Source organism: Bos indicus, chromosome 22 (genome assembly GCF_029378745.1).
Source record: "Bos indicus isolate NIAB-ARS_2022 breed Sahiwal x Tharparkar chromosome 22, NIAB-ARS_B.indTharparkar_mat_pri_1.0, whole genome shotgun sequence".
NCBI classification, from domain to species: Eukaryota; Metazoa; Chordata; class Mammalia; order Artiodactyla; family Bovidae; genus Bos; species Bos indicus.
This window is the reverse complement of record NC_091781.1, coordinates 5,103,338-5,116,806: the sequence shown is the minus strand read 5'-3', so window position 1 is coordinate 5,116,806 and position 13,469 is coordinate 5,103,338. Positions and strand designations below refer to the sequence as shown.

Sequence of the window (13,469 nt, the reverse complement as noted above, 5' to 3'; positions counted from 1 at the left end):
TGAATGTGTTATTGATATTTCTCCCGGCAATTTTGATTCCAGCTTGTGCTTCTTCTAACCCAGTGTTTCTCATGATGTACTCTGCATATAAGTTAAATAAGCAGGGTGACAGTATACAGCCTTGACGCACTCCTTTTCCTATTTGGAACCAGTCTGTTGTTCTCATGCGAAGAGCTGACTTATTGGAAAAGACTGATGCTGGGAGGGATTGGGGGCAGCAGGAGAAGGGACGACAGAGAATGTGATGGCTGGATGGCATCACTGACTTGATGGACGTGAGTCTGAGTGAACTCCGGGAGTTGGTGATGGACAGGGAGGCCTGGCGTGCTGTGATTCATGGGGTGGCAGAGTCGGACATGACTGAGCGACTGAACTAAGGCTGAATGTGTTAATTTTTTTTCTGCTGCTGCTGCCGCTAAGTCGCTTCAGTCGTGTCCAACTCTGTGCGACCCCATAGACGGCAGCCCACCAGGCTCCCCCGTCCCTGGGATTCTCCAGGCAAGAACACTGGAGTGGGTTGCCATTTCCTTCTCCAATGCGTGAAAGTGAAGTAGCTCGGTAGTGCCTGACTCTTAACGACCCCATGGACTGCAGCCTACCAGGCTCCTCCATCCATGGGATTTTCCAGGCAAGAGTAGTGGAGTGGGTTGCCATTGCTAAAAAATAAACAGACACACTAAAAAAAAAATGTTTTTAAAGGCTGGCACAGTCTGAAACCTTATGAAGGAGCGTGCACATTCGTCCCCCAGTCCTGCTCTCAGCCAGAACTTAGGCAGCACTTCTCACACGAGAGGAAGTTTGTCTGGCAGCACAGACGAGGACGCGCACACCTTCCCTGTCCTGGTTGTGCGTGCAGCCCCAGGGGAGCAGGGCGGGGGATGAGAACGATGGTGCTGTGAGGAAGGGGCAGGACGTTTTGTGGTGATGTGGCCCTGTCATGCCACTGGGCAGGCCGGCCCTCAGGAGACAGTACAGAAAAGAACCAAGCATTACTCCAAATGATTATTCCAGATTTGAGGTCCAGGACAACTTGGCTCCGCAAGCAGACCAAGTTCTCTGAGACTTCAAGCTTCTTACCGGAGTCTTTGGCGCATTTCTCACCTGGGAAATGGGCACTACCCACCTCAGGGAGGAAGTCCAGGCCAGTGCTCAGTGAGTGGGCACCCTCCCCAGATGACCGCTGTGCACCCAGGACAGGAGCTGCCCTGTGCTCCAGGCTTGTGGCACATCCATTTCTCCTCTGTGCTGTTAGCACACCCTAACGTGTATCTCAGTCCTAGCCTCTCTGGAAAACAGCCCTGGCACACTAAAGCAGCCTAACATTGGCCAATATGCCCTGAGGGCTTTCCAATTTCAATAGCAACTCCAAACGCCTTACCAGTATTCCTTACCACAGTGGTCTCTGGTATTAGACGAAGCCTGTAAAAATTCCACTGTACACATGATTAAGTGAGGCATGGGAAGATTAAGTAATTTACTCAGGTCACGTAGGTGGTAAATGGAGGAGCAGGTAACCGCTAAAATTAGTAATCTCTAAAACTGCCAAGCTACTATTAAGATAGCATTAGAACTAATGCCCACAGTAGGACAGGACCCCGTCCACCTAAGTGACCCTCAGCTGGGAGCCACAATTTTGTCCCCAGGGGATATCTGGCAATGTTTGGTGATGCTTTTGGTTGTCAGAGCTCTGGGGCTGGGTGCACTGTTGGTGCGAATGCATATCGGTGCAACCACTATGTAAAATAATATGGAGGGTCCTCAAAAATTTCAAAATAGAGCTACCAGACAATCCAGCAATTCCACGTCTGGGTATTTATCCAAACAAAATGAAAACGTTAACTTGAAAACATATCTGTGCCCCATGTTCACTGCAGCATTAAGCCAAGATATGAAATTAAGTATCCACTGATGGATGAGTGGATTAAAAAATGTGGCACTTATATCAACAATATTTTCAGTCATGAAAATTTAAATCTTGGCATTTGTGACAACATGGATGGAAGTTGATGGCATCATGCTTAGTGAAATAAGTCAGACAGAAAAACGCAAATACCATTGAGATCTCACTGATGTGTGGAATTTGAAAAAAAAAAAAAAAGTTGAGCTACAGAGAACACACTTGTGGTTGCCAGAGAGGCAGAGGGTGGGAGTGGATGAAATGGGTGAACGGGGTCAAAATGTATAAACTTCCAGTTTACAAAATAAGTCCCGGGGATCTAATGTACAGCATGGCAACAATAGATAATAATACCATATTGCATGTTTGAAAGTTGCTAAGAGTAGGTTTTAAAAGTTCTTACCATAAGAAAAAAAATTTTTTAACTATGATGATGGATGTTACCTAAATTTATTATGGTGGCCCTTTCACAATACATTCAAATATTGCATCATTTTGTTGTACGCCTGAAACTAATACAGTGTTGTATATCCATTATACCTCAATGAAAAAGCTCCAAGCGAGATGCGGTGGCTGGGTAGACAGGAAGAGGCAGGAAGCATGACACCTGGAGAAGGAAAAGATGGTGGCAGCCCGTTACTGTGAGGAGGAAGGGAGGGCAGAAGCAAGCATGTGCAGGGCCAAGGCTGTGCCACCCGGTTAGAAGCCAAGCTCTGTGAGAAGCCACGCCACAGGAGAAGCCACGCCCCAGGTGAAGCCTCGCCCCAGGAGAAGCCACGCCCCAGGGGAAGCCACGCCCCAGGAGAAGCCACGCCCCAAGAGAAGCCACGCCCCAAGAGAAGCCAGGGGGAAACGATAGACACGGTACTGTTTGGAAATGCAGACCGACGCCGTGCTGACCCTGGGATGAAGAGCAAGCCACCACCAGCACCTGCCACATGTCCGTACTAAGTGACTGATTTTTAGAAATAGGGACCTGCCACAGTCAGGTGAAGATGACAGGGAACGTGGAAAAGCTGGAGAGGATCTGTCTTGTGGATTTTTCTGCAGACTACAAAATAACCAAATGAGGCTTGCGGGCTCCTATGAACAAGAACAGGAGGCAGGAAGCTGACCTGAGTACTTTTGCTTTATTCAATCGAATAAACATTTTATTTATATAAAAGACAAACAATGCATAGAATGAAAATAAGTGCTTGACGCATTTGATATAAAAAGAGTACACAGCATTCACATTCCTATTTTAATACATGAGTATTGCTGAAATGTTCCATAAAAGAATACAACTTTCCCTTTACGTAGTGAAAAAAGTCAGTATTTTTAGGAACTACAGAATGTTATTCCTTGGTCTTTTTCTTGAATAAGGAAAAAACACACATAAAACAAGCCACAGTATCATCTACATTCCAGTTTATGCTGATGATGACCCAGAAGTGATAAAGCTCTTTTGAATCTTGGCAGTTCCCATAATGGACCAGTATTCTAGAAATTCACCACTAGAGGTCAATGAGCAACAGCTATTGGGACAGCATCACCAGCCCTAAAGTGCACGGGACTTCTGGGCACTTCCATGGCATTGTGGCCAAACTGCCTAATCTCTCTCAGTCCACTTGAACCAAGAAAGGTTCCTAAAAATTCCACCTAATCCCAACTTCAGCATGTCTGCTAAAACCCCAATGAGATGCGGCTTCCAAAACCCAAGCAGAGCTGATCTGATCATTGCCAGTCCCTCTCCAATATTCCTACCTATTTGGCTGAAAATAAGCTTCAAATCATGTTTACAAAAGAGCTTGTTATTTGCAGCATTAACACCTGTTTGTGGATTACCAAGTTTCTTATGGAGGATTAAAGCTCATTCTTTGTTCTTACCCACATGGACACATATTTCCTAACTGTAGATGGGACTCCTGCATCCCACATTCAAATTCTGCAAACATTGGGAAGGTGGGTATGACTAAGAGACTGGTAACCATGACAACAACTTCTTGGAGTAAAGGTCTCCCCCTTTGAATGCAAAGGGGAACACTCTTTAATATACAAGCAAAAGAGATTTGGGTTAATAGGGACCATCCAGAGGCAGTCCCTGTCACTCCAAAAAAAAAAAAGGCCAACTTCAAATTTTAACCCCAGGAAGGGAATCAAAACGACACTCTATAGCCAGAGAATGATTGCGTGAATGCACATTTCTTGCAGGGAACCTTGGCTGGGGAAAGAAGGTTTAATTCCCAAACTAGGGTGAGAACAGGGGGAAACACGAATGTTCACAGGGGAAGAGAGCAGCTTTCTAAGTGTGTCTACACCATCATCTGTGAATGACGTGGGACAGCGAGAACTGTAAGCCATCAGCTATCTAGTCTCACTCGGGGATCCAAAATTTGTTTGCAAAATCTCCAGATATTTAAAAAGTGGCTCAATTTTGTTAAACACTGTGCTGGCCAAGCAAGACACACGTTCCGAGTGCCTGGACAGTCCTGACTGTGGCAGCGCAATGCTGCTTCAATACTGTCCACGTGGCCAAAACGTGCTCAAGTCCCCTGGAACCTGAGACCTACCAGTGATGCATGGCAAGCGGAAGACAGAAACCGAGCGTGATGAAAAACTGAACATAAAGAGCCTGGAAGGGAGATCTGTGCCCTTTTAGGAAATGGGGAACAGTAACATAGGTGGAGAGGGGGATTTTTTTAAAAAGAACACTTTCTCATTAGTACAAGGTGTGGCAATTTCACGGGTAGGGAAAACATGTCCTGATTTTTCTGTAGCTTGTGGAGGTAAAAGATGGGACTTAAAACGTTGACGCGATGAGACTTTCTGAGCTAGCTGAGGACAGAGGTTCACAAACCAAACGTGGGTGTGACGCTCAGTGCCGAGTCCAGGAGAGATGATGGGACGTGGGGACCTTGGGGTCTGGTCCCCAGACAGTGCAGCTCCACTTGGCTCCACAGCCAGGACAGGACCCAGTGCAGGGAGTTACTACGTTGCAAAAGCAAGTGCAATGCGGCACAGCAGGCTCCTAGACCCGAGCCTCTCTCTGAAGGCAGAGACCCCCTCCCCGTGTGCCCCGAGCCCAGCACACGCGTGCCACCAAGTGCTGAGGCTGCCCATCCAGCCCACGTCTGGGCACGTGTGGTCTCTGTCCTCATCTCTTTCCACAAGTATGGCTGTGTATATATAGACATATATAGATATATATAAACATAGCTATTTCATATTTATATACAGGCATTAATAAAGTGCAAATGTTATTGGCTATTGTAAGATCAATCTCATTTCCTGAGGAAGTGCTAACACAGCTTATCCTATGACAACGTCAAAGGCAGAAGCTGCTTCCTGCCACCCCCTCCCAGCTCGGGGGAGGGAGCACCCCGGGTTCCAGGAAGCATCGTCAGGGGCAGCTTTCTGCTGACCCTGCTCTTTGGCCACAGGGCGGCCGCGCTGGGCCGGCCGCGGGAAGAGCTATTTGGTAGTGTTGAGGGAGCCATCTTCGGGGATCTTCTCCTCCGAGCTGCTCCTCCCGGAGAGCCTGTCCAGGTGCTCCAGCTCGCTGAAGCGCTCGGCCACGCACTGCGCCGTGAGCCGGGCCTCGGGGTCATGGTCCCAGCATTCGGCCAGCGTCTCGCACACCGTCTGGATGCCCTGCAGGGGGAGAGGGTCCACAGGCCCCTGAGAAGGGGTGGAAAGCTCCTGGGGGTGGGGGAGCCCCCGCCCTGTGCCCCCTGCAGGCCAGCCCCCCGGCGCCATCTGACCGCAGCACTCGGGGGCTCCTGCTCACAGGAAGCCGGGAAGCGGAGACACAGCACAAGGTCCCCAGCAGGCTTCCGGGGACAGCAGCATCCCCGTTCTGAAAATTCCCATGAATTGGGCTCCTACTGCCATTTCCTACCTCTCTATTCCAGGGAGCGGGGGCGCAGTAACAGGCTCTACTATTGAGGGAAGCTTTAGGTTCACGGCAAAATCGAATGGAAATTACAGAATTTCCATACCATATACCCCCTCCCCCCATGCAGACCGCCTCCCCCCGCCCCGCATCAACACCCTGCATCTGTGTGAGGCATTTGTTAAAACCAGTAAAGCAACACGAAACATCACCGTTGACCACAGTCAGCCAGAGCGAGGTTCATGGTGAGGTACAGGATCAGGGTTCTGACCAAGCGTCCATCATTACAGCCCCCGCAAGGTCACTGCCCTGAACTTCCTCTGTGTGTGCCTCGTAGGCCCTCCTTCCTTTCCTGAGCCCCCAACAACCACTGATCTCTTAACTGTCTCAATGGTATTGCCTTTTGCAGAGAGTCAGAGCTGGAATCATATGTGTGTGTTACAGTCAGTCCTGTCCAACTCTGCGATGCCATGGACTGTAGCCCAACAGGCTCCTCCGTCCTTGGGGATTCTCCAGGCAAGAATACGGGAGTGGGTTGCCATGCCCTTCTCCAGGGGATCTTCCCGACCCAGGCATCGAACCCGGGGCTCCTGCACTGTAGGTGGATTCCTTATTATCTGAGCCACCAGCATTCCTATTTCAATAGGACTGACTATCCCGGTTGGAGTGACATGTGGGCATTAGTCTGGTTGCATTAGTCAAGTCCACATGCTTTGTAAGGATCCAAGCCCATCTTCCAGCAGTTTCAAGGACACTCTCTGCTAGGCCCTTCCTCTCCAGCTTCAGCCTGGACCCTGGCAAACAGCTGTCTTCGTATGTCCTGCAGGCTGTATCAGGGGGCTTGACCTAACCCCCTAAAGGCCCCACTCAGAAAAGGCCCATCCAGAAAATGCTGTCCACAACAGACGACAAGGGTCTTCTCTCACAGCTTTAACTCTCATTTTGCATTGCAAATGTTTTTGTTAGTTCAAGTTGTTTTTTGGAAATAAGGCAGACACAGACTAAATACGTAGCCCAAAGAGTGGAAACAGACTGTGCTTCTCAGAGCCCGACCCTGTCACTGGGGGGCCCGCACATGGGTGGCCCCAGGGGATGGACCCATTCCAGCCCTTCCCTGAGAGCAGCACTTTCCTGTCTGCAGTCTGAGCAACAGCACCCCACACCCAGGACCTGCCCTCCCTTCCTGCCCCCTGAGTGAGCCCATGATGTTGGATTAATTGTATAATTCCCCTAATTGATGGTATTGATTGATGGCCCTGTTAAGAGTGGAGTGTTATTGTTGGTACACACGTAACATTTATTTTATTTGGCACTGTAATTACAGGCAGTAAATTAAATTAAATATTAAGCATTAACTTGAAATCAATAGGGCAACAAATCTCATTAAGAGAAAAAAATGTATTATGCAAATTCTTTCCAGAATTTTATCATCATGAATAATGGCTATTCATTATAAGAACTGTATAGCAGAGGAGGCGACAGAGCTGAAGGAAACAATATTGCACCTTCTGAGTTTAGAGTGAACACAAAACAGCTTTGCATTTTCAAAGTCAAAGAGGCTCTGCTGAAACCACTGAAACCCGGGGAGAAACCCCAGGCCCCCACGGTTGGGTCCACAGCCTGTTGCAGGCTCTCCCCGATGTTAGCGGGCCTGCCTGCTGAAGCGGCTCTCAGCCAGGCAGGCACATACCAGGCTTCCTGCTCCATCTGTCTCCTTGCCACGCCTGACTGTGGTTTCGGCTTCCCATCTGCATTTGCCTTACCCTTAGGAAACCTAGGACTTAGCCCAGCCCTCCCTGGGTGAGGGAATTCATCCAAAGGCAGCCATAAAAGGTTTACGTCAATGGAAAGACAGGGTGTCGTGGGCTGGGAGCACGGGGGTGTGGTCCAGAGCTCCTCTCTGCTGTGTCAGACCATCCCTGCTCCCGCAGCCCACGGGCCCTCCTCCCCCCTCCCCTGCCCCATCAAAATGCCCCCAGAGCAAAGAATCTGCTGCGGATGGACGGCCGCATCCACCGCGTGTCAGGAGGTTCTGGAAAGACAGATTTCCTGTTTGTTCCCCTGCCCTCTGCTCTTCTTTGCCTTTCTTCATCCCGGCCTCCTCCCCGACAGGCCTGCTGTGGCCTGAGCACACAGCAGCCCCTCGCAGGCCAGCTGGCAGACAATCCCTTCTTTCTCACAAGTAGTTCCTGCCAATGTTGAAGGTTCCCAGAAGAAAACATTTGGAACCCAGAAGAGAACAAAACACAAACTCCCTATGGAAAGGATGAGTGGCAGAGGCTGTAAACAAAATATTTTAGTTCAGAACCAAGGGGTCTTAGACCATATGACAGGTGCCCGTCACATGTTCTGTGTGAGCCCTTTCTTACTTGTGGTGGGACATACAGTAACAAGGTCATCCCATTTTACTGAAACTCCTTTATGAAGAAAACCAAGCAGAATCACGGAACACATCCGATTGATGCCCATCAGCCTGGACTTCTCTGCTGCCTGAGCTGTCCCTCTCCCTCTGGGTGAATACGACAGTCCCTCCTCACCTGGTGGTTGAGCCAGGAGCTGGGAATCTCTGGTCGGCCTCGATCTCTCAGCACGTTGTCCTTCATGCTTTCCACACAGGGATGCTCCCGCACCTTAGACCCGAACGGAGGCTCATAGTCCTTCACTTCTGTTGGAGAGAGCAGGCGGACACAGGGCCTTGAGAAGGGCATGCACGGTTGGGATACTGTCAGGATTCGCCTGTGATTATGCTGGGGGTGGTTTTTAATTCTATTGGATTAATAAAATTATAAGGAGGGTCATAGAAGGACCTTGAAGTAGTCAACACGTGACTGTTCAGTGACCGTGAAGTGCTAACGGCTGGAGACAGATCCGAGAACAAGATCAACAGGGTCAGGGGATACAGGCTTTAAGGATCGTGGTTCCTAGGAGGTAGAAAAATCTTCCATATTACAAAGGTTTGTGGCCCTACAAAGGTCCACAGCACATAAATAGATTTAATATGTGGTATTAAATTTCTTGCAGAGATTCAGCCATATAAAAAAGGAATGAAATTGATAGATGCTGCAACACAGATTATGCCAAATGAAATAAGCCAGACATTAAACGACAAATATTCTATGATTCCCCTTATGTAAGGTACCTAGATTAGGCTACTTCACAGAGGCAGAGAGGAGAATATACATTGTTGGGGGATGGAGAGACTCTGTTCACTAGTACAGCGTTTCAGCTGGGGGAGATGGAAAAGTTCTGGAAATGGATAATGATGATGATTATGATTACACACCATTGTGAATGTACTTAATGCTACCCAACTGCACCACTTTTTTAAAAATCGTAAACACTTAAAAATGGCTAAACTGGTGAATTTTATATCATGTATATTTTCCCACAGGAATAAAAAGTCGTGGGGAGTAGTGATTAAAGAAAAAAAAGAAGTCTACAAAGTCTCCTTTCAATAGTAATAATGATAAAGAGGTTCAGAAATGCTGTTTTAGTTAGCTGACGGAGGAGAGAGATTGATAACAAACAATTTAAAAATGTAATTTTCCTTCAGTGATACTTGCTAAAAAGAAAATAATGAAGGATGATGTAAACCCTTCATCAGAGTTTCAGGTTTCAACTAAGGTCCATTTCTTTTCTTTTTTTAAGGGAAATTCATGTCACTTATTTTCTTCTAATTTTTTCCTATTGAAGTATAGTTGCTCAGTCACGTCCATCTCTTGTGGACTGGAGCCCACAAGGCTTCTCTGTCCATGGGATTTTCCAGGCAAGAATACTGGAGTGGTTTGCCATTTCCTCCTCCAGGGGATCTTCCCGACCCAGGGATCGAACCTGCATCTTTTAGATCTCCTGCACTGGCAGGGGGACCATATTGTATCAGTTTCAGGTATACAACATAGTAACTCAGTGTTCTTGTAGGCTGTGCTCTGTATACAGTTGTAAACGCGAGCTATGTTTTCTATGCTGTCCATTGTATCCTTATAACTTATCTATCTCATTCCTGGTAGCCTGTATCTCTTAATCACCCTCGCCCATTTCCCCTCCCTTCACCCCTCACCCTGCTGGCAATGAGCAGCAGTTTATCTGCCTCTGTTTCATTCTATAGATTCCATATTTAAGTGAAATCAAGCAGTATTTGTCTTTCTCTGTCTGCCTTATTTCACTAAGCATAATATCCTCTAGCTCCATCCCTGTCATAGCAAATGGAAAAATTTCATTGTCTTTTATGGCTAATATTCCATAATGTGTGTGTGTGTGTACACACATACTTTTTTGCATGTAGTATGAAAAAACGTCATTTCACTCTTTCACGCGTAACTGTCCAGCTTTCCCAGCACCACTTATTGAAGAGAATGTCTTCTCTCCATTGTCTATTCTTGCCTCCCGTGTTGTAGGTTAGTTGACCACAAGTGTGTGGGTTTATTTCTGGGCCCTCTATTCTGTTCCATTGGTCTGCATGTCTATTTTTGTGCCTGTGCCACACCATTTTGATTACTGCTGCTTTGTAGTACAGTCTGAAGTCAGGGAGCATGATTCTTCCGGTTTTGTTCTTTTTCTCTCAAGATTACTTTGGCTATTTGGGGTCTTTGGTAGTTCCATACACATTTTAGGATTATTTTGTTCTAGTCCTGTAAAAAATGTCATGGGTATTTTGATAGGGATTCCATTAAATCTGCAGACTGCTTTGAATATTATGAACATTTTAACAATATTAATCTTTTATTCCATGAACATGGGATATCTTTCCATTTACCCTTATTCAATGTCTTATAGTGTTTAGAGTACAGGTAGTCTTCTACCCTTGGTTAAATTTATCCCTAGGTATTTTATTCTTATTTGATTGTAAATCAAATTGTTTTCTTAATTTCTCTTTCCAATAGTTCATCATTAGTGTTTAGAAATGCGACAAATTTCTATGTATTAATCCTGCATCCTGCAACATAACTGAATTCACTCATTAGTCCCATTGGGTTTTGGGTGGTGTCTTTAGGGTTTTCTACATATAATATCATGTCATCTGCAAATGGTGACCATTTCTTCTCTACTTATTTGGATGCCTCTTTTTTTCTTGTTTAACTGCTGTACCTAAAACTTCCAATAATATGTTAAGTAGAAGTGGCAACCGTAGGCATACTTGTCATGTTCTTAATTTTAGATAAAAACCTTTCAGCTTTTCACAGCTGAGTATAATGTTAGCTGTAGATTTATTGTAAATGGTCTTTATTATGTTGAATTGTGTTCCCTCTGTATCATATTTGTTGCGAGTTTTTATCACAAATGAATGAATCTTAGGTCCTATCCAAAGTGGCCCATGCATAAACTCAAGGTGAAGATTAGAAAGGCTGTTAATTTAAGTGGGTGGGACAATACCCACATCAGTGGGTCGCAGGACAATTTAGAAACTAAAAGCACTACAGCACTGAAACATGTCTGGGCCCAAAGGGAAGAGTGGGCATGACTCAACAGTTTCCTCCAGAATAAATACAACCTTTGGCCTTTACTTCAAAATAACCCTGTTTAATGAGTGAAACTTTCAATAAATTGCCCCTACAGGCTTAGAATCTAAGAAGCATTTAAGGCAAAATGACATTTTGAAAAGAGATGGCTTGTTCTTGTTTATTTGACTTTCCCCCGTTCCCAGAGCCCTCTTGCATATTTATGTTCTTCAGCCTCACCCAGCTAGAAGGCTGGCAGGCTACTGTTTCTTCCCTTAGTGGGATGGAGGCTTCTCCCACCCTCCTCATACCCCCTCGTCACTTTGAGACGAGCATAAACAACCTACTGTGTGTCTGCGTCTGCCTTCAAGAGCCTGCAGCCCCTGGATCTGTACTACTCTGGAGGTGAGATCTGAATGTTGATTTGGATAGTACTTAGATGTCTTATTTCTCTCTTCCATTCCCTTACATTTTTACCAGACTGTAAATTCCTCAGGACCAAGACACAGACTGAATTTTGTGTCTTAATTCCCTCCTGAAATTATGTCTTATACATAGGTGGCTTTCAATAGATATGAGCTGGCTTGGATTCAATCAAGAGCTGAGAACTGAGAATCAGAGTTTGTTCTCATTAGGGTTTACTCTGACCTCAGCCTTCTCTTCTCTAAACTGAACGGGCTTCTGAACTGGATGACCTCCACGTCCCCACTCCAGAGCTGTCCTGTAACCCAATCTGATCAAATGATGGTGCTCTCTTGGTGCCACACTCTCAGGTGTGTATAATATAATGCGATGTGACGGGGTCTGCGTATGATATAAATTGCTCCTTAGACAATGTATCAGTCCGCTGACTCTGCCTTTCCAGCCGTTTTGGCTGCCACAGCAGGTGTGGCTGGCAGCCTGCCTAAACCCCCCTTACTGAGCCATAGGCACTAGCCCCCAGCTGCTGCAGGCATTGGGTCGTAAGGGCACACGCTCTCTCCCTTCTATGGAGAACTGCCCTTGGCTAATAGGAGCTTCCTGGCCTGGAGATTTCTAGAACATGACAGCCTCAGCCCTAGGGGCAGTCTGAAGCCAATGACAACATGGGAGTGTGAACAGTCTTAAGTGTCTTCCTCTGGAGGACATGACTGTGGTGCAGTTCATGTCTGGATCAGGATCAGTCCTGGGATCAGGCTGGTGGCAGTGCAGGTGGGGAAAAGTAAGACTGTGGCATTTTCCTCTTTGTGCCCTCGATTAAATAATGTGAAGAACAGCAGAGAAAGCAAGTCAAAGGGTAGGTCAGAGAGTCTCATCTTTTAAGAACTCGGGGACTTCCCTGGCAGTCCAGTGGTTAGGACTCTGCTTCCACTGCAGGGACCACAGGTCTGATCCCTGGTCAGGGAACTAAGATTCTGTGTGCTGTACACTGTGGCCAAAAAAAGAAAGAAAGAAATACCTCTATGAAAAAAGAATCAAGGAGCTTAAAGAGTAAGGTTAAGTTTAGCACTTAAAGTGCTATCAATATGCATCATAAGCAGGGACATGGTTAGTTGTGCCTGCCTGGATTCCATCACAAACTAGAGGTGAGGACTTGGAAGAGAGAGGGCACCACCTTGTGCCTCAGTTTCCATATCCACAGCACAAGAGAGAGCGTGAGTGCCGCCACCATCACTCAGCACAGAGCTCCCTCAGTACCTGCAGGGGCCGGTCCCAGGACCAGAGGCAGACGCCAACACCCACGGACGCCCAGTCTCCCACCCGATCCCCTGGATACGTGAGCTTTGCATCCGTGAGTCAAGCAGCTGTGGGTCATAAACTCAACACAAGATCCGTGAGCGGTTAGAGCCAGGAATGCAGAACCACAAATGCCAGTGGAAGGTACACTAACTGTCAACTGACAGCAGACGGAAGATAAACCCGGAGTCAGGGGTGTGATGCTGAGGTGTTGTATGCGCTCTGCGCCAGCGTCCCCAGTCCTCAGCAGGATCATGCTTCAGCTGTTCCCCAGGTGACCGCCTGGGGCTCACCAGCTCCCTCCACGGCCTGTCTCACTTCCTGTTCCTTCTCTCCTAGGCCTTTCCTGCCTTCTTTTCCCTACAGACTGCTGAACTTGGATTCCTCTTCAAGAGTCCGGCCGACCCAAGGCTTTGGTCCGTCCCCAGGCTGACACCCTGCTCCCCCAGCAGGACCACCTGCTGAGATCAGCCCCCACCGCCACCTCCCAGGGCTAGGTGCACCAGGGACCCTGGGATCTCCTTGAAGGCTTCAAATAGCTGCCGCT

General features: G+C 47.2%; 1 protein-coding gene across 1 annotated transcript in view; it reads right to left on the bottom strand.

The window, feature by feature from the left end:
* Positions 1-3,008: 3,008 nt before the first annotated feature.
* The window catches only part of TGFBR2 (transforming growth factor beta receptor 2), a 92,493-nt gene continuing 82,032 nt past the window's right edge, over positions 3,009-13,469 (bottom strand). Inside the window, exons 6-7 of the mRNA XM_019984582.2 lie at positions 8,309-8,436; positions 3,009-5,530 (exon numbers count right to left, since the gene is read on the bottom strand). Coding sequence (XP_019840141.2) covers positions 5,351-5,530; positions 8,309-8,436 — 308 coding nt within the window. The 3' untranslated portion in view covers positions 3,009-5,350. The remainder of the gene's footprint in view (positions 5,531-8,308; positions 8,437-13,469) is intronic.